Source organism: Pithys albifrons, chromosome 10 (genome assembly GCF_047495875.1).
Source record: "Pithys albifrons albifrons isolate INPA30051 chromosome 10, PitAlb_v1, whole genome shotgun sequence".
Classification (NCBI taxonomy): domain Eukaryota; kingdom Metazoa; phylum Chordata; class Aves; order Passeriformes; family Thamnophilidae; genus Pithys; species Pithys albifrons.
In genome coordinates, this window is record NC_092467.1 from 26061462 (window position 1) to 26087562 (window position 26101).

At 44.4% G+C, this 26101-nt stretch overlaps 1 protein-coding gene across 2 annotated transcripts in view; it reads right to left on the bottom strand.

Annotated features, from left to right (window-relative positions):
• Positions 1–2607: 2607 nt before the first annotated feature.
• The window catches only part of LOC139676330 (BEN domain-containing protein 5), an 893330-nt gene continuing 869836 nt past the window's right edge, over positions 2608–26101 (bottom strand). For both annotated transcript variants that reach the window (XM_071565176.1, XM_071565175.1), the window contains exons 12-13: positions 16568–16664; positions 2608–5038 (exon numbers count right to left, since the gene is read on the bottom strand). In XM_071565176.1, the coding sequence (XP_071421277.1) occupies positions 4915–5038; positions 16568–16664 (221 nt within the window). In that variant the 3' untranslated portion in view covers positions 2608–4914. The remainder of the gene's footprint in view (positions 5039–16567; positions 16665–26101) is intronic.

A 26101-nucleotide genomic window follows, 5' to 3' on the forward strand; every position in this document is an offset into this window, starting at 1 on the left:
CTCGTGCCCAAAAAGCCCAGTCCACAGCACACTTACCTCCATAGAAGTGATGAGATGATGGTGGGTCAGCTCTGCTGCATCTAGAATGTGTGGCTCCAGGAATTCTGGCTGCTTATGGCTGGAGATGACCTGGTTGCACTTGCAGGGTGATACAGAGGTAGTGGGAAGGCTGTTGTGGCCATCCTTCCTTCTGAATGGGGTGTGCAGGGTGCAGTGCCTCACACACTCTGCCTCAGCCACAGCAGCTCCATCAGTGCACATCTTCTTGTAGTCTCGGGCTTGTAGCAACCCAGGGAAGTTGTTCTCTGCTATAAAACTGTGACAACAGACACTGAACACTGATACTAAAGCACAGGGAAAACCTTCATCAGCTCTTACAAAGTGCTTTGAAATATTTTTTCTGCACAAGGACAGAGAGTCTTTAAGGGGACAGAAAGCAGCTCCTTTGCCAGTTATGGCAAATGTTTTCAGCAACCTCCAGCAGAAAAGGAAATGCAGTGAGCTCTGCATTACCATCAAGCACCTCCGGCTGCTGAGGAACCTGGTTTGACTTATTTTTATACAAAAAGAAAGAGGTAGATAGATACAAACACACACATAAATATATAGAGCACACACACATACACACAAATAATCTAGAAGGCAAAGAGACAATCTGTACCTGTATTTGTGATATCTTCCTGCACCAGGTAGGGAAAGCATCTTTTTCCTTTTTACGCGGATGCTGTACCTACATTGTTTCCTTGCAGTCTATCTTTACGTTATAGCAGTTCACAAGGTTTTTTCAGCAGATGTGTTATTCAATTACTTCAGGGCTTTTCCATTTGTAATATTGCGAAGCAATGATAGCCAGCAGACTTCACCTGTCTTTTAGAGATAGCCAGCCTGGTAATTTTAACTCTGCCCATTTTATCCACACCAGTAAATCTCATAACATGGTTATAGAGAGATTCCAATTTTTGTAGAACCTTCTCCTGGGAATTCCTGTATACAATATTGCCATAGTTTGTAATGGGCATAACCTGTGATTGGATTAATGTTTCCCTAGTGAAGAAGTCAAAGCATTTCATGTTCCTATAACTGGTTTGCAGCTCTGCAGTAAAGGTTTTTGGTGTGGCAGAGAAAATAATTGCAAACTCAGCCCCAATCAGAATATATAATCCCCTCACAGCGAGGGTCCAATTCAGCGCAGTTAGACTGCCTGTGCAGGGGTTTGTAGTGGGATTTTCTTGTCAGGGGAGCAGAATGCATATAAAACAAGTTAATTTTTGGCATTTTAATATTCATGACTCAGTCCTGTACAAATACATTGCTACTACTCCAAGGGAAGGCCCTGCAGCTCTCCAGGCAGAGATTGAGAACAAGCAGGGAAGGCATTGCAATGGGACACTGGTTTCCCTACAAGAAAAGTCCTCCACTTACACTCAGATTTTGTTCTTAAGAGTAAATACCATTCTGTCCAATGAAATGCCTAATTTTAGAACCATATTGGTTTCTGAACCTTTCAGAATCCCTGGTGTTACCTTACCTTGGAACTGACACAAGCAACTAGTAAAGAATTACTGTTGGATGTACAACATGCATTAATTATGCTGAGACAAAAATCATCTCCCAGAAAGAGGCTCATGGCAGGCCAGAAGCAGGGTCTGAAGCAGGATCTGCCTGCTTGGGTGGAGGAACAGAACATCCACACTCATGTGGGAGAAAAGTGAACTAGAGACTGGGAACAAGAGGTCTCTTTTCAGCTCCCATGCTAGTCTCCCCCAAAAATGGGATGTGCACATCATGCACACTCTGCCACACCTAAGTGTAAACCCTCATCAGGCAAAGACCCCAGAGTTAAAGGCTCAGGCTCCCATCCCCAGCTGGTGAGGGAATGCTTTCAAGAAATGTGGTTTATTAGTGAACCCTGAAAGCAGAGGCAGGTCTCTGAAGAAAGCACTTTAGAGTCAGCTCTGCCTGTGGGGCTGAGGGGAGATGTGATTGGGATCTCAATGTGGAAAAATTGGGTAGGCGGTGGACCCAAAGGTGCCAGAGACAAACTGAAAGAGGAATGAAATGGGAGGTGAGAGCTAAGGGTTTGAACATGATGTGCTGGAACAAGGATGGGGAAGGTGGGTTCCAGAATGGGCGTGCTGCCTGACTGAAGAGCAACGCAGATGCTCTTGGCAGATAACCTTACGTGTGGATGTTATGGCATTGCTAGGCAGGTGGAGAGGATGAGAGGAAGGTTAGCAGCATGGGAGTTGACAAATGGGATGTCATCATTTCCCATATGGGTAACCATCTCCAGTCTGTTTGTTCTGTCCAACTAAAAGCTTGGGATATCTCAGCAGAAAGGAAGCATCATCACCTATAAATTTGAGGCTGTGGAGCAGATACAGGTGGCACAAGACAAGTAAGAAGCACAGACAGTGATTTCCAGGAAGATCCAGATATTAAATCTAAACTTAAAGACTGACTTTTACAAGTCAGGTAGAGGCAGCCTTTGACAGCAGATAGCAGAGCAGCACAAGGGCTTCCCAGAATTTTCCTGTCCCTGTCTCAGTTTTGAAGTGAACTGGGAGCCTCTGAGGAGGAAGAAATGAAAATGAAACAACACACTCATTCCACAGCTGCTTTTATCACTTTATTCATATTTCTAGAGTAGACTTTCTAGTGGCTAAGCAAATACTGCAACTCTCTCATTATATATATATGTGTATATAGAAACACTCAAAAATAAATAACAAGGAATTCTGCAAGTGTTTTTCTAATGAATATGTAGAACGAGCATTTTCACCCCAGTAAACCAACTTTGAAAGTTTTCCACTAAAATGCCGAATACCCAAAGATAGTTATAAATTAGCACTAGATTAATTCAAAGGAAAACTTAACCCACCTCTGTGTACCTTCTAATCCATATCTCCAAGAGGTCATTTTAATTATCACAATGTCACTGCTATTCATTACTCTGCTTTTGGAGACAGAGAGCCAGCACTGTGCCTCTTGATGCCTTGGAATCCATCATATAAAGGCATTTTATTCTTCCTAAATAAGTATAGAGTTTAACCCCCTCACCTTGAAATACTGACAGTATCAGTTTTGCTTGGTGTTTTAAATAATTTACTTTCCATTGGGATATCTCCTTCTTGTTTTCAAGTTCCCCTGGTCAGAAAGCAACAAACTAAGGAAAGCCCAGCTAACAGGTGCCTACTGCACAGATACATTCAGCTCAAGTTTTGGCAGATCCTGAGTAGCTTGTCTGTTTTCAGAGGCATGCAAAGCCAAGTTTTTGTCCTGACTTGTACCTGCTCACTCTTTTATGGCTGCAGTAATACAAACTGGATGGAAACCATGTGCCAGTGGCTTCCAGGAGGTTCATTGGGATGGTGCTTGTTATGGTTGAGCTGTTTTCAGTTCTTCCTACAATCACACTATGGCTCGTCGTTGGTCATGCTCAGGCCTTGCAGCCAGGTCTCTGTGACTAAAGAATCAGGGAGTACTTTCACCACGGATAGTAAATTTAAGTTACTCTAAAGTTCTGGTTTAGCTTGTGGTTCTCAGTTTTTCTCATACCTTTTCATTTATCCACAGGATTCATTCTTTCTCACAGGCCAGTGTGAGGACCCAGCTGAGCCTGACTCTGTTCTTAGATCATGTCCTGGGAAAGAAGAGAGGATCAACCAACCCAGCTCTTTTCTCAAAGAAAAGAGTGTCTGAGACTAGTACTTTTTCAAGGCCACACCAAGAGGAGCTTATTCAGTCTCATTTCACCCATAATTCTTTCTCCTCAGTCTGGTCTATACTTTTCCTATCTACTGTGTCTTGGCACCTTCTCTCCCTCGAACCACCATTGCAGCCCTACTCCTGGCAGAAAACAGTGAAGAGAAGCTGCCTCCCAAGGCTTCTGATGGGTTGAAAAGAGGCACTTGTAAGTGCATTCTCCCTTCCCATCCCCTGGGAGACACTCAGACTCCCCTCAGCATTACCCTCTTTTAGTCTCCAATTAGAGAATCACTGGCAGAGGTTTCAGGCAGCTACACAATGCAGGAGTCAAGACTGCATAGGGACAGTGGCTTTGAGCAGAGATTTCACATGCTGTCCATGTAATGGGAAGGTGCTGAGGTTTTACTTGGGATTTCTTGCAGTAATGGCACAACACTGTTCACTCCTTTCAGCACTACCCCTAGCTCATGCTGCCTCAGTCATACATATGTTGGGAAGTCCAGTCTTTCTAGACCCCAACCAGTTTTTGCTTGAGGACCACAGCTAGAGAGGACTTGCATTAACTTTCATGCCTGCAGCCTGACAATAACATTTCTCATATGACCCTTCTCCTCAAATAATCTGATAGAAGAGCAAAAAACCTAACCATGCAGTGGATGATGAACAGCGCACTGAGGAGCACCTGCCTGGCTCCCAGAAGCTATTTATCAGGCTCTCTTAATGCAAGCTAGCAGGACTAGCACATGCAATCCGCATAAGAGCTTCTGAGCCTGACACTAAAAGGGGAGACATCACATAGTGCAGCAGGGGAGCCAGGACTCCCTTGTTAGCTCATTGTATGGATTACCCCTTTAAAGAGAGAGAAGGGCACTGATGGAGGAAGGGGAGGCTTTCTCCTTTTAACAAATAGCTTTTCAGCCACCGCAAATGATTTCTGTAAATCTATCAGTTCACTCTTTTTTCCCCCCACAGATTCAAAAAAAAGAAAGGAAGAAAAAAAAAAGCCCTGAAATTGATTCACCATCTATAAATAAAAAAGAATCAATAGTAAAATTTCTAGCTAATTTCCCTCTCCCTCTTTAGTCCTTGGACTATTTGTTATCTTAGAAATACTTGTCTGGGAGAAAAAAAAGAAACATCATTGATTCCAGACTGCGACGTGCTCCTCTGCCTTGCCCTGCAACCCTCCTCTCCTCTTCACTCCTCTCATCGTGTGGAGAGAGACTGGTCCTTCAGATGTGCCTGGCTCCTCTTCTCCGGCTTGCTGCCAGCATGGCTGTTTCCTGGGCCCCGCTGGGTAGTGCATTTAAAGTGCGGCAGTTTGTCCTTCCTGCCAAAGGAAGAGAGAGAGGACAGGTACTGTCAGACACTGCAGTGTCTCAGCAGCAGGTAAGGTCTGTGTGTGTGGGGCGCTATGAGGAGAAGCCATGTGAGAAGTCTCACAGTGAAGTGCATCTGCAAGGAAGGCTTTGGCAGCTCCACACAGATTAGGGTTGGTTAAAGATCAGCTGGTCCCATCCTCCTCTGGCTAGAGCAAGGTTAGTCCTTCCAGAAGGCTTCAAGGGCTTTGTGCTAGGCCTGAGCTCTGCAAGAGAAGTGCCATACTTTCCCTTTGGGTGAGGCGCTTACCACTGTTTTCTCCTTGTGGTGGTGCATCCACTCATTTAGGACACTCCGCACTACATTTCAGCTCATTAACAGCCCTCCTATCACTGTGAATATTTCCTTCTGGGGAATGTACCATTCACAGGACAGTTACGTTCACATGTCTGTTCACCACTGGATTTCCCCCACTGCCAGGGATGTTCACAGCTGAGTCAGACTCTTTGGTGGCAGACTCCCACTGCTTGGCTGGGGAACACCCAACACCCAGCACATGATGCCAGTTCTTCCAGCATCCAGACCAGTGCCTTCAAAGAGCCCAATGTGACACTGCTATTTCACCATGCCAGTTAACTCCAATTATCTAGCAGTCATGCCAAACTTCAGTTGTCACTATTAATTGGAGTGTGGTGTTTACAGTGCTCCTTTCAAGCTACAGCCCTAGCAGAGCATTGGGAGTTTTACTATTGGCCTCCAAAGGAGCAGGGTTATGCTAAATAAAAAGTACTTTTGCAATGATGCCCTAGGAGTTCACAGGGTAAGAACTGAGCTCCTCACAACCCAGCACCACAGAACCAGCTTCCCAGCTTCCCACAGCTTGTCTCAGGGAAAACCTGCTTTGTAAAACTTTGATTCCTGGTAAGTCTCACTACTTATTTTCCAGACAAAGCATTCCCAGATGGGTGTTTACAGTGTGCATGATGAATATTTTCTGCTTTAAGGAAAAGTAAATATCTAGTATCAGTTAATTCTGTAACTTTTTATTCTATTTACTTATAAAGCCTCTTTGCTTACAAGCCTTAATTAAAATCCTCCATCTCACAGCCCAGCAATCTTGCTGCCACTCCCTGCTCCAGGTCCTGACACGCTGGTCACAGCAAGACAGATACAAGTGACCAGACAGCCTCAGCCCTGGGCTGTCTGTCTGGGCAGTGTCAGGCCTGGGGAAAAAGGGTCACAGCTCACACCATTGTACCCAGAGCCTTAGCTTTGATGAGAGGCTGAATGCAAAGGGTGTGGGTCCTGCAGCACCATCCCTTGCTTGGGGTGGCTTAGCCAGCACCAGGATATCCAAGAGCAAAGAGCTTCACTTCACAGCCTCCTACCAGCACTGTCAGGTCTCACTGGGACTGAAAAGGTGCCTCTGAGACAAAGGCTGTCACAGCTGCCACCAGTTAAGCATCTACTGCATCTCCACAGTTCAATCACCAACCTAAGGCACAGTAGTATTTTGAAGAGAAACACAGACAAAAATAGATACATTAGGACCCTAGAAGGGAGACCTGAAAGGCAGAGTGAGGTGAGAACAAGTGGTTTCTCTGGTTCTGTGTAAAATTACATTGACATGTTCCTAGACAACACTGCAGATCCAAACACAGCAGCAGCTGTGGACCAAATGGAGAATCACACAAAACATCAGAAAGCCAGCCAGCCAGTCCATCCCTTGCCCTGGGGCTGCATCAGCACTCCCCATGTCACTGCTGACAGCCTGACTGCCCGCTCCCAGGGCACAGCCAGTGCCGGATGGACGTGCAGGGCTCGGCTCCTGGTCAGTGGCTGGTGTTTCATACAGACCCCATTTCTCTGCACTCACTGGCCCAGTCCATTACAAAAGCACTGCTGAATGTCATTCCTGTTCTCCTGTGTGCAAGTGAAGCAAACAATATAATACAAAATATATGAAGAGGATAGAAATGGGACTTAAAACCTCTTACCTTTTTCACAATTTTGCTAACACAGAAAAAGGAAATCCTGTCTTACCAACTGCACTTAAAGGTGGAATTTTAGACACTGGCCTTTTTGTAGCCATCCAGGCATCCACTGAAGCATCATGAGTATCAACCACTCTGTTCACATCAGCTACTTTTGACAAAGTGACTTTTTGGGACCTACAGTCAATTGAGAGACAGTCACAATCAAACCACAGCTCTGCCACATGTTCATCGCACAGACAACAGTTAATCGTGTAGCCATGCAAGCTGTTTTGCAATTTGAAATCTCAGAGGCATAGCAATTACAATACCAAATTTATACCACATCTCTCACTCAACTAATTGTACATCCAAAAAATCACCACTTGAATAATCTGAATACATTCACCTTTAGAGCTAAAAAAATCCCTGCTACATGCTTGATCTCAACACAATTTTGAGTTACAGAACCCCATGGGAAAAAATGTCAACCTCTGATTTCAACAGGAAAATTGCTTCTATCTAAATACAGCAGATGCATAATTCACATTGAGATCTAACAGCTTGGTGTTCCCAGTGATGTTCTTTTTTACACTTGGCAAAATGAGGACATTGCTATTGCTGCCTGTAGCTCTCCCAGCCTGTCTATAGGAGGAGAAGCCCTATATACATCTACTTTGAATGCACTGTACATGTTCACATGCAAAACAATTCTACCTGCATTTCTAATTGGTAGGAAATCTTAATGGTCTTAAAATGAATCAGCAGACTTACAAACTGGGCTGATGTTTTAGATAAGCTGAGGTTTACAGAGCCACCACCATAAGCACACTTGTGGCACTGTGGCATTTTAAGGTCTTGCACACACACTGTTCTTGACTTTTGTTTCCATGTGGTGAAGCAAGGTGAGGTGGGGAGATTTGAATTAGTGACTTTGCAACTGGTATATTAAAGAAAGTCAAAATAGCAGTCTTCGTGCTTATATTGTTGCAAAGGGAGGAGAAAATTAAGTTATCTGAGCCATGTGAGTGGGACCAAAAATGCATCATCAAGGCTAGAAAATGGGTAACCTCTGATCCCTGAAACTAAGAAATCTGGCTGCTGTCCTAGTGCTGCTGATCTAATTTTCACACTTTCCCCTTCATACTGAGGAGACACATTTCCATTGCATCCATTCCAGCTAAACAATCAGTGCCTGATCACTTCCAGCGCTTCACTCTCAGGGATGCACAATTAACCAGTGCCACGTTTGACACTGCAAGGGGAGCGCAGTATTTTCTGGATATGCCTGACAAGTTTCAATCGTAAAGAACACAAACCAAATGACCCAGCAGATAATGACAGCCAGTGCCCTGGCAGTTAGATAATGTGCATGCTCCAAAGCAAGGCCAATTAGAAGCAATAAAAACAAATTTGAAATGTTAGAGCAAAGGTCAGAAATCCTCAGCCATTACCACAGGCTTGATTGTTTGGTTGGTTTTTTTTTTCAGGCAGACATCAGTGTCTATTTCCAGTAAGTGAGCAAATACTGATGCCTGCCAGGTGACCACCCCATCCATTACAGCAGATTGTGATTTCTGGGCCTTACAAACCCCTCTCAATGTGGTGTGTGGAGAATCCCAGCACTACCTGAAAATCTCATCAGGCCCATATTCTGTGGCTCTGCTTTTCTGAATGCAACAGCTGGTCCATAGTGTTTATAGAGAAGGCAGATATTAGAGCCCCCTCCCCAGGAGAGTGTGCAAGTGTCTCTCTCTCCACCAAAGAAAGAATCTTGCTACTTGCTATCCATCCCTGAGTTTCTGGTCTCTCTCCACAGCTCAATGCAGCAGGACATACCTGCTTCATCCAGGAGACCATGCTCGGGGAAGGAATAATTGACTGTGACTGGAGCCACCATCACGCAAGGGAAGAAGGAGCCACAATTACAATCAATGCACGTGGCTCACCCACAGCCACCCTGGTGTGTCTGTGGTGACCCTGGAACAGGAAGCTAAAGAGAGGATGGGAATAGGTTTTGCCTTGTCTTGTGTCCTCCCGTTTCCTAAGGAACAGCAGGAGAATAATGGATTGCACTCACTTGATGAGATGTAGCAGAAAATGAGTCTCTTGAGCTTGTTCAAGGTAGCAATACAATACTGGGACTCACGTGCTATGTGCATCAGACATTACCCATGTTGACCCACACTTCCTGTAGGTCCCTGTCCCTCCTCTCAGAGCAGAGTGCTCTGTCCTGCTCTTTAGGTACTCAGGAAAAGCCTGTGCCAGGGTGATGCATGAACTAAATCTGCGTCCTGAGCCCTGGCTTCCTCAGAGCAACAAGACCAGGGAAGGAAAAGGAAAGCAGGTGGATATCTGCAGGCATACCTTTGTGAGAATGCCTGTGAGATCTAATCCAAATACATTTAGGGTGTAAATGCAAAGCTGATTAGTGAAACCACAGCAAGCTCCTATGTGGATATGCTCCTTCAGAGTTAAAGTAGCCATAATTCAACTTATTCATTTAGCTCATTTCCAAAAAGTAAATTAAGGTGGAGTAAATTAGATTAAAACAGCTGACAGCACCTTCATTTTGAAAGGGATTGTTAACAGGGACCAATTTACTTCATGCTGTAATGCAGATTGTTTTCTCCTACTAGGCCACCCATCAGGCACATTGGCTCCCCATCCTGAAGTATTTTTACACACCCTCTGTTTAGGGACTGGCTGAAAGCAGGACCAAGCTGGATGTGTATTTGGGTGTTTGCATGTGCTTAAAAATCCCTGCAGCTGGCATTGTGTTTCCTGAGTGTTTGAGAAGCTAATTGTTGTAATGTGGAATTTTGGTGAGGCCCCTGCTGGGAGCTGGCCAAGCACTGCACGTCTCCTTAAAATCCCGTAAATGAATCCTTTTCACTGAACCCACGCAAATGTGTCACCGTTCAAAACCTGGAAGGTGTTCTTTAACGACAGATACAAGTATCAAGAGTTGCATAAAACATGCAGACGTGTGTGGGAGTAAATTGACAGATTATAATTACCACTGGAAAAGGGGAAAAAAATCCACAAAATTAATTTTTGAGGCAAAACATATAATTTCACTTTAAACCTTAGTAGTGCTCCCGTTACTCATACAATTTACAGACCTGGAAATCAGCTTGAAGTTTTTTGAGTCCTCAACAGTTTTGTGGTGTTTTTGTTGTTTGATTTGGTTTTAGTATTTTTGGTTGTTTGGTTGGGTGTTTTGGGGTTTGGTTTTTTTTGGTTGGCTGAGGTTTTTAGGAGTTGTTTTTTGTTTGGAGTTTGGTTTTGTTTTTAATTTTCATTTTAAGGAAAAATCTACAGACCAACATGGGAAGATAAAGCAAGGGGTGTTTGTAGACCCTCATATGAGCTTTGCACTGTTTAAACACTCAGGGAGCCAGGTATGACAGTTCCACTTGTCCCTACAAAAGTGATACAGCTGCAGGGCACCCATGGACCAGCTCCTGGTGGAATCCCTGAGACAATTTGCAATCCTCCCTCAAAGGAAGCCAGGATGGTGATGGGGAGCTTTGCAGCTGCCTCTCTTTCCTGCCCTCATTCTGTGTCCTCCTTTCTCTACAAATCATAAGGGGGTTTGCTGACCTTTTGAATTTGTTCTAGAACATTTTTTTCTGTTTATTAAACTCTGCTCTCCTCTTAGCCACTGAAAATGGTCGGGGAAAAGACAGCAAGATGATGATTTAAGTTTGGAAGAAGGGAGCTGGGGATGGCAGTAAACAGCCCCTCAGGAACGAGAAGAAGCAGCCACCTCCATAAAGCAGAGAGGTGGCTTCACTCCCAGCTCTCAGGTCAGTCATGGACAGGTCAAAGAAAACACTACCAGATATAGGTGAAACCTCAAAAAAACCTAAAGGCAGAGCTTAGAATTGAAGAGAGGAGTGAACTGGGAAGAGCATCCTCTGTGGGGCAGAGGGACCCATACATAGCACATGCCAGAGAGCAGCACATCCCTGGGAGTATCAGTCTGAGCCTGTAAGACACACAACCTCTGGAAACAGATGTTTAGTGTCTAAAGATGGGGATCAAAACTTGAAAGGCAGAGTTGTCCTGGCAGAAGGACCTGCCTTTGATCAGATTATGTCCACACATAGAAAGACTTTCCCCAGCTCCACCCAATGGGATGAAGAAGATGGTGCCCATTGCCTCTGAGGATGGTGGGACAGTCCCATGGGCCTATCCAGCCTGTTGGATACACAGCTGTGCACTCATATATCATCATTAAGGCTGCAAAGTCAAGCAGCAAAAGGAGGAATTGCCAGAATAAAGGCTGTCAGAGCAATTTTAATTCAACCTCCTGGCAGATATGCCTTCTGATAGGGTCTTTAATTACCTCATCACAGTCTACTTTTTCTTCAACAAGGCGGCTGCTTTATTCAGGGCACGATGGACAGTCAGCAATTAATGAAGGGCCAGTCAATATTTTCTGTCCTTTTTTCATTCAGTTTGTGGCCCCAGGCATTATTTGCCTCATGCCATGAAATCCCTACTCTTAGAATTATTCATCTTCTCCTGGCCTTTTCTTTCATGTGTATCAGTGCAGCAACTGTGAGCTTCCCACGCAGGAAGGAATTTCTTTTCCAGCACTCCTGTGGGCAGAGCACCTGGGTTTTGCCAACTGGAAAATACGGGGCAGACGTGAGTTACAGAATGCTCCATCAGCGAGGCCCAGGTGGGATTTTTCAGGGTACACACATGGTGGCCAAATCCCAGCTCCCCTAACCTCAGCTAGAGCTCTTTTCACACTCAGCGCTTCTATAATTTGAACTTCAGTGTGCTCAGAATATGAGAAACATGGAAGCAGTGGCTGTCAAAGAAAAAATATCACTCTTTTAAAGAGGCAAGAGCTCCTTTGCTGATACTGTGTTGGAGCAGGGCTCTGCTGCACAGTGAGCCAGAGTGAAAGAACTGAGCAATGCTGATATGGGCAAAAGGGTGGACTTCAGGCAGTTCAAGGTGACTGGCATTTGTGAAGTTTTCAGCAAAAAATCTGTTTTCTTAGCCTTTCTCTGTGACAGCTGTACTCTGCTGTCTCTTAATCTCTTACACATTTTTCACCATTTACTAATGATTTTAGTGGAGGACATTTCTCACTTTCATCCCAAGCAATGTTAACCTTTCCTCTGGCACAAGTAGAAAGAGGTGAGAGCAAGTCAGAGATTCAGTAAGAGGAAGAGCTCCCGGTGCCACTGGCAGCGTCAATGGGAGCTCTACTCAAATGGTTTCCAGCAAGCACACTGGGAGCAGAACTCGCTGGTCACTGAACAGCTTAGAAAAGGACAGTAACAAGAGGAGGGGAAGGGCACAAACCTTCATTGCTGCCTGAGAGCCCTTTTCTGCATTGCACTCCTCTGTTCCATGCCCACTTAACCCACCCTTTGTGTCCAGGACAGGCTCTCCTGAGCCTCTCTCAAGCACGTCTAAGTGGCAATGCTCTCTTGTCCAGCAGCTTCTGTTGGCAGCACAGAGCTCTCTCTTATCCTGTTAGAAATTCATGGACCTGCTGGCTTGTCACGCCAGAGAACATCCAGCATTTTCAGCAAGGCTTTTAATTCATTAGCTCACACAGGAAAATATTCTAACCTTCCTGCCCTCCCCAGCTGAGTCATTGACGCTTTCCTATCTTGCCACAGACACATCACCTTCAGGAAAATAATTGCCTAGCATGCTGATAACAGGGGACATTATCTTTCTGAACTGGGTGTTTGTTTGGGATCACAGGATCTCCCTGCAATGAGGACTGCAGGACACATCGGGGTTACTGTCTAAAACAAGTCCTGACCTCCCGTTGCAGGCTGTGGGAAACCCTGTGTGGTCACTGGGCTTGCTCCCAGGGGAACTAGGGGAATGCTGGAGGAAGGTCAGTCACAGGGAAGGGGGTGAAGGGTTCTGAGAAGGACTGGATGAGCTGTGGTTGGAGGGAGGGTGCAGGGGACAATAATAATAACAGAAAGAACTGTTTAAGAAGTAAAGACACTGCTAAAAACCCTTACCCTTTATGCATTTAATTTTCACATCTGACTTCTCTACAGCATCAGTGCACAGGCCAGAGGTCTTTTCAGGCATCTGAGCTATTTGGGGACTTGAGGTTTGCCCAAAGGCTCCTTTGGATATAGAGGGAACAGAAGGTTCTAAGCTTGTTGTCTACTGTTGTCTATAACTGTGACCACCCCATCTCACTGGTGAGGACACACTGGGAGGGAACAGGGTTGTGATCAGAGTTAGGAGGCCCAGAGATCACCTCAACCCTTCAGAGACCACCACCACCACGAGAATTTCAATGTTATTTTCTAGCAACTACACACTCAGGGATAAAACACAGAATCACAACTGCACCCCCCCCCCCCCTCATCCTCAGGAGGCTCCAGCCCAAACATCACACTCATGGTTGTTTCTTGGAAAGTTGAGGGAGCCTGACTCCTGGGAGGGCAGTGGCCACAGTTCCACAGCCAGGAACTTAAAGCTCCATCATGGGAACAGGTTGCCAAGAGGGGTTTTGGGTGCCCCATCCATGAAAGTGCACAAGGCCAGGCTAGAGGGTGCTCTGAGCAACCTGATCTAGCAGAAGGTGTCCTTGTCCATGGCAGTGGGGTTGAACTGGGTGATCTTTAAGGTTCCTCCCAACCCAGACCAGCCTGTGATTCTGTGGTATGTTTATCTACAGGTGGCATTTGATCCAGGGGCTTCTGTAGGCAATAGCAAGTGGAATTTAACCACAGGTCCAGCCAATCAGTTGGATTCACTTAAAGGCACATAAGCAGGTTATATGCAAAATCACAGAATCAAGATATAGCTATTTCTCTTGACCTCTTGAAATAAGCTGCTCAAGCATTTGGATTAGCAGGGTAACTTACATCCAGCCTCCATCTTGGTTCTATAACCAGAGCTGTTGCATCAGTTCTTTCTTCCCTCTCCAAATGACCCTAATTTGGTTCCCACTGAACTGCCTGCACTGCCTATGCTGTAGGATGGCTGCTGTCTGACAGCCTGACTGCATGGACAAAACTCTTGAAAGGTGCCCAGATTTGGGTACCAACCCTAATTCTGATCTCAGGTCCATCTTCTTTCTGTGACTCAGTTTTCTTCTCTGAAATATGGTGATTCCAACATAAACATTTCCTTCCTTAAGGTCTTTCTGACAGATATGCTCTGCAAGTGTTGCAGGTTGTTGCTATTTCCAGACCTATCATTATAACACATTTTGGCTGCACTAATTCCCTCAAACAGAAATTGTTCTGCCTGTAGTAGGCTGGGACAAAGCAGCCAATTAGTTGTCCTTACACGTTTATTAACTCTGCAGCTTTCTTTCAATGAGTATGTGGAATCTGGTAATGTTTTAATATATTTTCATAAACTGTGGGCACAACATGTCCTGTTTCAAGCTAATAACCGTGCCATATAATTAGTCCTGATTACACAGATATTTAGTATCATTTTACATCTTTCCTAGTCTCACTGCCTAGCCAAAGCTTATTTAAAGCCACAGCCATCTCCCTTCTGTTTCCCAGCAGTTTGCAAGATTCCCTTTTGGAGAGGTTTGCACTTAACACAAGAGCTTCAAAGAACAATTTCATTTTACTGGTGTACATTTTATATATATATACAGGCTCTGATCAAATGTCAGGTGGAAAAGCCCTGGATACAAATAGAAGGCATTTGTCTACTTGCAGGGAAAAGCTAGTATTTGAAAACCATCAGGAAATTAACAACATGAATCTTTAAAAATCTATTCTGTAAACATCTGTTGGCTTTGGGCTGAACATTTACTTTATTTAGGATTTTACTGTGAGGTAGCACTCCCCAAACAAAAGATCTCTCACCCCATTAAGCTCTGGTGGGGGAATGAGAAAAATTTGCTCAGTGCAACCTGATTATAGATGTGTATCTCTCCCTGCTGGCGTGGCTGTCTCTATAGAGATGGCCATGGATATTTGATGAGATTAAAATGCTTCAGTTACCACTGTCAGTGGTTCTTTAATTTAAAATGAAGCAAGCAAACAAACATTCCTTTTGATGAGGTAACTGAATGATGCTATGGAAAAGAACTTTGCTGTCAGGTGGTAATTAGGTTCAGTAATAGTTGTGGGTTTTTAGCCTTGGAGGCTGTGGCCCTTGGGAGTCTGAGAGAAATGATACATTCAATTTCCAGAGGAGAGGAAGATGCTGCAAGCTTTTCACTGCTAACCCTGCAGGTCTCTGCAGATAACAGCATTCAGAACTGCAGTGCTGACAATCCTCCTTGAGCCAGCCTAAACTGTGGTGTCAAGATCCCAAGCAGAAAAGGGAGATGGGCTCAAAGAAGGGTGTTTAAACACCTAACACAGGCAGCCTGGCTCTGACCACATATATAAGGAACTGCCAGAATGGCTGCAATGAGAGGATTTTTAAAGGCTGCAGAAGGAGCTCCAGCAATTGCTCTCTGATCTGGGCTGATATTTGTAACATCCATCCTACGCATCACTAGAAAATCTTCAGTGGGAAAGTGTTCCTTTGCAAACAAGCAACTGTTCCAATAGAAAAAGAGTGAGGAGAAGAAGAGAGTGAATCTCAAAGTTCAGCTGCCTCCCTTGCCAGTTTAGAATTGCCTTTTCCATTGCAAAATACAAATTATATTTGGTTGTGCCATGAATACTTGAAACCTAAAGGAAACATCACAATTGATCCAAATGCATTTAACTGAAAATTTTGAGTTTGGGGGCTGTTTTCTCAGAACAGAGGCAAATTCTGAATATGGTTTCTTGTGAAACAGGTGCTCTGGTTCCTGCTCTGCTCCTCTCTTTATGCCATTACACAGTTTTTCCAGTTCAGGGAATGATGGTTCTCAAAAAAACAGTTCAGTGATATCTCCCCTGCTCCTCACACAAGATAAGGGACACTGAAAGGATGAGGTTGGACAATACCAGAGAAGGGCCAGCAGTGTCACAGGGAGTCAGGCTTGGGCATTTCATGCCTTTGTGCATTGCTCACCAGTGCCTTACTTCATGTTCTACTTCCTTTTGGACTAACATCCACTGAGCTGGTTGTAGAACTGAAGAAAGGACTTACAGTGACAGGAGATACCCAGGTAAAGTGCTCCAGCTGGACTGGCAGAAGGAACCTGCCACCTGGCTGCCAGCCCTGCGGCAGGTCCAAGGGGAGATGGAGAACTCTGCCTTTAGCACAGGCTTGCCAGTAATTTCCTGAAGCACTGGAAAAGTTTTCACTTTCAGAATTAAAACTTTGCCAAATAAAGTGGGTCTGATTCACTCTCAGGAGATAAACGAAGGGTAAGTCCATTAAAGATACTGGCATGAGGCTGGTGTACAGCAGACAGAATTCAGGAAAGATATCGATATCTCCAAAATCCCTTGAATATTTTTCAGACATAAACCAGGTATCTTTCCTGATCATAAATGCTTTATTTCCAAATGGAATTTCAATAAAATAAGCACAGTTAGACTAGCACGCTTATTATAAAACCATAATGCAGTAGAACTGAAATGTAGTCATGAAAGGTATTAAAAAAGCAGCCCAGCTGAAGAAAGAGAAATTGCTTTCTGACCTACCGAGTTTTAGGAGTAGTTCCCAGTGGTCTCTCGACCAAGGAGTTCAGCCTGTAGTAATCCAAGAATGTCCTGGCCACATTTCTTCCAAGCTTCATATCTGTGAATTTTTTTAATTAAGGAGCATTTCTTTTAAATAATTAAAAATAATAATAATAAAAAAGCAGAGTCTAAAGGTAAATTATTGCTATTTAATGCAAGAGCAAGTTTTACATTAACCATCCCACAGTGCTCAAGCTTGAGGCAAAATGACTTACACACACAGATAAAGTGAGGGTCATCTTGTTTGCTTCTTGTTTTCACAGGCAGATGCTGCATAAAACCACAGACAGGAGGAAACAATCTCCCTTTCCCCCAATGCCTGGTTGCAGATCCCTGTGGTTCTCATGAAATAATACACTAGACAAAAAGGGGCCCTCCAATTTCCACATTCAGGGAAAATAATTACCTATAAATGCTTGGATACAAGCAGTATTTCTGTGCTTGTATCCAGGAAACAAGGTCAGTGATATCACACTATGAACCAGCCATGGACCAGTATACTGAAGGTTGGGATTAAAGCTGTAGCCCTCCAAATCTTTGGCTCTGACCCCCACACTGTCTAAGGATAAGATGCTGTTCTTTACCTGTGTTGTATTCAGGACCTGAAATGGCAATTTTAGCACCAAACTGGAAGGACAGCAGGTTACCTTAAGGAGTTCAGCAGTAACTTCAGTGTCTTCTCTCCTCACTAGCCACAGCTTCTCCTTCAGCTAACCCTGAGCCCAGCATGAAGCTGTTGCTGCACATCAGAGATGCCACAGAGATCTCACAGACACAGGAATCAGACCTTCCTGAAGACTCACTTGCCTAAAAAGAACCTGAATTACTTGTGAATACATTGAAAAATAATACCCTAGACAACAGGCCCAGAAGGTGAATCTGCTGCTTGTGTGGAACATGAACCCCTCAGTCTGCCTGTTACAGAGCAGCAACTCCTTATCATCTACAGGGTGGCAGTCAGCTAGGAGATACTAAGTGGCTGCCACTATCTACAGCTGTATTACAGGGGCTGAAAACTTCCTTATCATTCTCTTTTTAACTGATGCCTACCCATGCTACAATAACCACACACTTCTCCAGGGCACTGCCCCAAATGGGCATCGCAATGGGCATTTCAGCAGTGCTGATGCAGCAGCTGAGGTGGGACCATAATCTAGGGAACCTAAAGAGACCTTTGCATCCAACAGCCAGCAGTCCAGGAAAATAAACTGTTGCTGGGTTGCTTTGAGTGTGTGTGTGCATGTTCTGCTTTATCAATAGTCATCTGCTGATGTTTCCATTAGAGGAAAATTCCAGAAGTGCAGTGTCTCAGGGGCTTCCAGCAGCGCTTGTGAAGACGCTGGCTTCTAAATGAAGCTTTTATTACCCGCCCACTTACATTAGACACATCAAAACAAGCGAGCATGAGACATCAGGTTCAGGCATCACTGTGAGATCTCTGTTTATCATTTATTTAATTATTTATAAGGAAGGTTGAACAGATATAACAGTCTTTAACTCTACTTCTGCAAAAAGCCAGCCTCCAGCTCTGCTAGTGCTGCAGACAGGTTCAGTTCTAGTGGCTGAGTATGTCTCCTGACACTGCTTTTCTCTCCAGTGATTTTGACCTGCTTTTCCAGTTCCCACTGCTGTGCCTGGGGATGGTTATGAGGATCCGTCCCTTTTTTTTTTAGAGGATCTGTCCTAATAGGCTCACTGCAATCCTAATACCATACGTGCTGCAGGCATCTATATTCTTCAGCCCAGCGGCACAGCACAGCCTGAGCAGCTGGTATTCACGGCTGTTGCCTGTGTGGACAGGGAGAGCTGGTTGTGTGAATCAGCACCGGCTGTTCCCCGGCTGTGGCGGTGCCCAGCGAGCTCCCTGCAGCCAGCGCTGACGGGCGAGACCGACCGTACGTGCATGGGAGTTCGGGAAGTTGGAGACAGCTTAAAGTTTATCAGTTCGAGGGAGGGCAGTGTTGCTTTGAAAGTGTTTTGTGGTTGTTACCGGAATTTAGGGATGGCTGGGGGTAGTTTGGTTTCTGCAGATGTGAACTCAAAGCGGGGGCGAAGGTTAAGAGTTCAGAGCAGTCTGAGGAAGCGAGAAAGAAGGGGAGAGGGCTGTCAGACACGTAAGAGATTGAGAAGACTAACATGGCTTGATCTTGTAGTTTCTTTCATTTACTCAGCACTTTAAAGACATAAAGTGGTAATTGGACTCAGTAAAGTCTCTAGGACATTTTGTCAGTGCCAATCTCAGAAAGTTCCTCTGTCAGAAATGGCCCCGCTGCCCTTTTCTTTGTCTCTCTACATTGCTTGTGTTTGCACGGTGGGAAACACCTTATCTACTGTCCTGGGGGAGGAAGCCCTTAGAAAAGAGTGGCTGCAGCCGAGGCAGTGGCTCCACAAGCTCCTGCCTTACAGCTCTGCCTTCACTTTGACCTGCAGGAATTCAGTTCCACTGCTGAACTCAGGTCTTAGGAACAGCTTTTTGAAGCTATGGACGACTAACCACTGGAATAACCTGCCTTAGCACATCTGGAAGTCTCCAGACCAGAGCTCTTCAAGAACAGGCTAAACTCACAGCAGACATGAATAGTTTAGGTCTAACTGGTCCTGCATGAAGTTTGGGTAAGGAAGCATAGAAGGGCCTCTAAGGCCACTTCACCCCATTTTCTACAGTTCTGAACATACTTAGCAGCCCACATGGAGACCTGTTTGCTTTGTCAAGAAAGGTAGAGGCATTCTGCAGAGCATGGACACACAGATGGAGAGTGTGAGGAAACTGGAAATGTAAACTTATGCCACATGCAGCCACCAGAAAGTAATAAAATGGGAATAACTTGCAGTCAGCATTGATGGAAAGAGACTCAGACCAGCATGAGATAAAAAATGTGCATGTTGTAATGCTAGTCTCTCCAGCCATCCTACCCCCTCTGCTCTGCCTGTTGCTTCTGCAAAGGATGAGCAGTTTCTGTCATGAAAATCAGGCACCTGATACATAAAACCAAAAGCAACAGTGTCAGCCTCTCCCTGTGACTGTCCAGCCTGGGTGAGAGCTGGCATGACTCACTCAGCAAGTGCTGGCAGCACGTGTGTGCAGGACTGATGGAGAAAAACAAATTAAAGCAGTAACATTTGCATTTATCTCAGGTGCATGGAAGACCCAAGCTCACTTTGGCTTACAGTATATCCTGAGCGTGTATAAAACAGCAACTGCAACCAGAACCCACTTTCACTGGTTGGTTTGGTTGGTTGGTTAGTTAGTTTTTTACCATCTTCCTTTCTCAATCATACATGCTGTGTACTTACAGGAACTCCTTTCCTACCTTGAACTGCACTTGACAGATGGACATTTCCCAGCTATTCCCATCATGAGAGCTCAGCTCATATGAGACAGTAGGAATCTATTTGGGAGAGTCATGGTGGAAACAGCTGGGTGCATCTTAACCTTCACTAGTGTCTGCAGTTCCCTTTTTCCTCCCTTCCTCCTCCATAGACATACTCCATACTCCATATTTCTACCTGGAAATGGAAACCAGTGTGCCCGATGTCCCTCCTGCAAACACCCTTCTCTCAGCAGTCACACTCTGAATGGCATGAGCAGCTTTGGGGAGATTTCAGGACAGTCTGTTTATTCACAGCTCTGCCAAATTTCACAGATGTTAGGAAGTTCAAGAATCGTGCTGGGCTCTCTGCAAAATCCTGGGTATTTATGATCCCTACCATGCCCCACAGCCCAAAGCTTCCAGCCCTGGTAAGAAAAGAGGACAGAGGAGTGGGGACTCTCATAAGCCATTACTAGTTTTCAACTGACACGATTCATTGATCCTATTGTGAACAGTCTGCTTAAGCTCGAGCCTCTGGAAGCGCAGACACAGCCTTGTTCTGTCTGTGCATGGAAGCAATAAAAATCTCAATTTGGAAACCAGTTAGCAGTACAAGTCATTAGGCGAGGTACTAAATGTTGCTGCTTTAATAGCTCACTGATCCTTTAATAATGTCACTGCTGCAGAGCATGGTGGCACCATTCGCTCGCTTTTGTTTTGCTTTTTGAAATTCAGGGTCATTCTACTTTCAAGTGAGTGGATTATCTCTCTTTCCCCCTTCTGCCAGACACTGCAAACTGCTTTAAATAATTAGAAAAAGGATGGCTCCTTCAAATTCACCATCTCATTTTCATAAGGTCCAGTGTCATTGCTTTGGAAAAGGAAGAGAAGCCGTGATGGTGGTAAGGATTTGACAAGGGCAAAACATTTAGCAGCCCCCACTCATCTTTGATAAGTCCTGTGGGGTCTCTGCCAAGCAGATTGGATCTCTGGTTTTATGTCTCATCTAGAGGACGGCACCTCCATCAATTTGAAACACTGTGCTGTGTTATTAGCTTATGGAATTCATCCAAGTTTAGTCCTAAGCAGGATTTGAAATCGTGACCATTCAGTCCAGGGGCACTACTGACCAGACTCACACATCTTTTGTTTCAAACAAACAGCTTTAAGTTATCCTAAAGACAGACAAAGAGGAAGAAGAAAAATAAAAAAAAAAAAAAGGAAAGACAGAAAGAGGGGAAGGAAAATTAGGACAAAGAGAAAGATTAATCTTTTTAATAGCTCAAATTAAAAACCAGAAGAAGCTCTTTGTTTGACACAACTGAATTCTACAGCAAATCTCAGTTCACCACAACAACAATCCTGTTATTTATGAAAAGAGGGTTATTTTGTGTGGGAGAGTCCCAGATGACTGTGGTCAGCTAGCATACTGTCAGCTTTGTACAATCTCAAGAGAAATATGGATGAGGTTTTCTCGTCTGTTTATAATAGCGTCCATCAATGGATCAAACTCCTTCCTGACTTGAACAAGAGCTCTAATGGAAAATGGCATTACATGGCCGTAAACCACCATGTTATATCATGCCCAGTCTGATCAGAGCTAGTCCTCTATTTTAGCAGAGCTGTTTTCACCAGTTACTTACTTATTTGTTTCACAGTGCTGACACAACTCTCTAATAAACAGATGCTGCCCATATCACATCTCGTTGGGCGGCACACTGCAAGCAAAGTATGATGGGGGCAATATAGAGACTTGGTGGGGAAGTGAGGTGGCGAAGAGGAGAGAGGCTATTCTGTGGCTTCTCACCAGCATTTAGCATGGTGCTGATGGTGCACCCTTCTCTAAGACTCCCTCCAGGGAAAAAAGGTCCCCGATGTCTACTATATCTGGTTACATATTCCAAAATTGTTATCAAAGGAGGAATCTTCTAAAACAAGAGTGTGGGGATGGGATCGAACTTACCCTTTCCTCCCTGCTGACTTTGGAGAGAGCAGGACCTGGCTAGGCAAGCACTGAAGCTTCAGGCAGTTGGTTTTGCAGGACTTTGAGGTGTGTGTGACCTTGCTTTCCAGGGAGAGTCTGGTGCTGCCAGCGGGAATGGGGCTTTTCATAGCTCCAGTGTAAGAAACAGGCTCAATGTGGGAATTGCTGGTGACACCCTCTCATGGTACATGGCAGGTCAAACAAGAGAGATTGAACCAGACCATCCAGCCTTAAAATCCATAAATGCCCTGAATGCTGCTAGTCTGGAAATAGCAAGGGGACTTTCCCCAAGGAGAATATTTTCATTCCTAGCAGCCTTAGCTCCTGATCTCAGATGGGACAGATGCTTTTGGAAATGAAACGTAACAGCAATGAGAGCCTTCATTTTTATTCCTCTTGTGTGTTGTCAGGGAAGGAACCAGGCGGAAAGATCCCTGACTGACTATTTCAGGCTTTCAGGCCCTTTTCCTGAAATGCTTGATTGTGGTGGAAAAAATTACGAAGATGGAAGATGTGTGTTCGTCTCCCTGAGTAATCAGAGGCCTGTAATTTTCTCTCCTCCTCTGAAAGATGAGATTGAAGAACAGTTATCTTGGAGAGCACTGTTTTACCTCTGCCAGAGGGACTGTGCTGGAAAGACCACACCGTGTTTCCCATGAACTCATTTCAACATCAGCTACTGCTTTTGTCCTTCTTGGGTACTAAACTGAAACAGGCAGATCCCACCTAATACCTGGACATGGGGAACAGAGGAAAAGGAAAGAAGGTGGAGGTGCTGCATGGAAGCCAGTGCCTGGATAGAGCCAAGTGCTCCTGACCCTGGCAGGGTGCCTTCAAGGGGCAGCAGAAACTGAAAGGGAGCAGAGGGGAGCATGGTGGAGCACCAGGGGACCCCAACTCTCCCCTCTACAACCCAGAGTCACCTGTAAGACACCCAGCTGAACACATTCTGCTACTGGTGAAAACCTGCATATAATACTGAGCTGCAGAGGGGGTACCACATGTGGCCATGAAATGGGAGCACTTAATTCAACACAGGGTTTCAGATGCACAGACAGGAAAAGGAAATGCAGGACTTCCAGAAGCACAGTGAGGATCAAGATGTCTCATACAACACTGAAGTAACACTGGAAACACCACAAGACCACAACCCATTTTACCTCTGAATCCACACGCCATTTCCCAGTGCTATGAGCATGATTTTACAGGGACACCTCTGGCTGCTGCTCCATTATCCTAATGCCATCTTGACACTGCTCCATGCAAATTACATTTTGTCCATCTTATAGTCCCTTTACACCACTGGGAGATAGAAGTGGGACTTTCTGTAAATGGTAATCTGGCCTAAACTATAAAATGACTAAAGAAAATGATTTATTTAATACCTTGGCATTCCTGACTCCTGATGAGCTTTTCTAAGCTCACAGCTGAAAAAGAAAAACCCAGAAAGAGTGAAATTCAGCAATGCTGTATTTTAATTAATGAAAATATTGCATCAGCATTGCTCTATAAGGGGTATACTTTAAAAATTATACTCTTAAAACATGATTGTAACAGCTTCTATCAAATTGTCCCAAAATTAATTTGGGCCTGAATTTATTGGCCTCACACTAATGTCTGATGGATCTTTAATAAAAGTATCAGGAACACACTAGGATAAGTCTCTTGTGATTTTAAGATTTCTGATCTTTGCTATTGTTTAATTCTGGTCACTTGCCAGCTCTGAGAAGGAGCCCTTGTGGATTAGCTGACCTCAGCTCTTTACACAGTCAGTGAAAATTACAAAGCTGATTCTCTCTGATGTACTGAAAAGGGATGAGGACAGGGGAAGAAATTTCCAAGTGAAAATCCAACATTCACAACCTTCTTCTATCACTGATGAATGTTCTCAAATGCACAAGGGAAAAACAGCATGAAAAATGAAGTCTTAACAGTTGTTTTCAGCTTGATTGGAAATGCAAGACCAGTACAATACTTTCCAATTGTAATTAAAACCTCAAAAAATGCACTGAAAAATCAGAAGGTGAACTCTTTGGGGATCCACTTAGTCCCTCACATCTCAGCTCAGAAACATGATCCCCACTGTCCCATGACTGGAAGTTTCCATTAGACATTCCACCCACAGCTTTGGGTATAACATTCACCACCACTCAAGCAAAATCAGTTTCAAGATAAATAGTAGAAAGAGTGTTTCGACACACCAAAGTGTGGATAAACCATTTTTCATCTCTAAATTGTTGGAAGCTCATGAGTTGTATAAATCACAACTAGGCATCAGTAATCAGTTGTGTGCTGAATTTTCCCTCTCCATCTGCAGCTTTCATTGTCAGACAGGGCATAGTCAATAGCTTTGACAAGAGAAATCCTAAAAAGAAGAAATTAAGCAATAAAAAATATGAGGAATTAAGAAATACGAGGATTGTGCTTCTTGTGATATAAGCCTTCATATAGCTGGTTTATAAGTTTTTGAGTACAGGAAAGATAAAGAGAATTGAAGAATGCTGACAGTGATTGCAAGAGTCAATATGATTTTGGGGGACATTCCTCCCCTGTCTGGGAGACCCCAGGCTGTTCTGTGCCCAAGTGCAACTGTTTGCACTTGGGAGCACAGGCACCTGCTCTCCAGTGTTTGAGCAGATGCAGATGACCTGAAACCTGCCTGAGATCACCCATCTGAAAAACAACTTGGTCCAGTGTCTGTTGGTTGGTTTCAGTCAAGATGCCCCTTCTTCAGAACTTGTTCAAAGACACCCTGAATTTATCCTGCCTTCAGTCAGTCTTTGATAAATCAAGACACAGCACCATCTGCATTTTAGTAGGCAAAATGGAGGGAAGGGACCACTCATCCTCAGGAACTGGCTTAGCTCCTCTCTCAGATTGTTCTGGGAGGAAAAAGGACCACAGTCTCAGAGGCTGTGCCTTTAAAAACACTTGCAGTCTTCAAGTAATAGTCATGCTTCAGTGTGTTCAACATTTCAGCTGAGCTCAGTACAAAGTGCAGTGATTTAAAGCTGGGGGATCAGGCGGAATTCAGCAAATTCAGAATTATTTATTTCTTTAGAGCAGAAAGTCTGGCTACAGATTATTTACTGCAAATGGGTCTATTTGGGGGAGGGGAGGAAGGCAAGAGGGTAGAGAGGGGAGAATTGATTGATTGAAATTTTTTCAATTAAAACAAGTGGTTTTTAAAAAAGATTTAATGCTTTATTGAAAACTGTGAAATAATTCAAGAGTCTGGAGCTCTGCTAGGTGCAGATCATAGAGATGAGGATGCAGAGAGAAGAAAAGAAAATTTTATTCTGTGGGAGAAGGGGGGGAAGAAGGAAATAAAGAAAAAGAAGGGAAGAAAAAATATAATTATCTTTGTTTCTTTGTCTACGTTAATGTATTTCTCTCCCTGAGTTATCTCAAGTATCTGCAAGTATTGATTCAGAATAAGGCACTGTTGGGTAGGCTGCAGGCAGCTGAAAGCTCTGCTGGGAGTGGAGTGTTTCCAGGGCTGTCAGAGCACAAAGAAGATTCGGGGACTGGTTTTGCAATGGGAACTATGCCTGGAAAAACCAGAGACAGGGCACCTGCACCCTCTGCAAGGACCAGGCTGGACTGCAGGGACAGATCAAGGGATGGATCGGTGATGGTGTGTTGGGGTGCTTTGCTTCAGACTAAGTGGCACTAAAGGATGAGAGGACAACCAGAGCTGAATGAAGTAATGTGGGAAGGAAGGGGCATCAGCCCATGAATGCCAAGACCTCTCTTCTGCCTACACTGCCCTCTCAGACTCAAGAGTCCATGCCACACTTAAGCTCAGGGTGTCTGCTCTATGGGGTTTTTCTCCCCAGAGCAGGGACACACATGAGATGGGCCAAAGTTGGTCACTCCAGAGAGGTGGTGGTGAAAGGTAAGAAGAGGATTAGAGCTATCACCAATAGGTAGAGAAACTAATGCTACTTTTGCCTTGTAAGAAGAAGAAAAATATTACTAAAATCTCCACTGCCCCCAAATTAATTGCCTTTGCTATTTTAATTCCCATTCCCAGATAAATTTAGCTTTTTCTAAACCCTTTGATTTTTCCTTTGTGTTTTATACGCAAGCTGGAATGCAGTGATAAGGCTCTACACATACATATATATTTAATCTACACACACACACACAAATATAGTTATATATAGTCTCTGCCACAAATAGCACTCCTCTGACTGC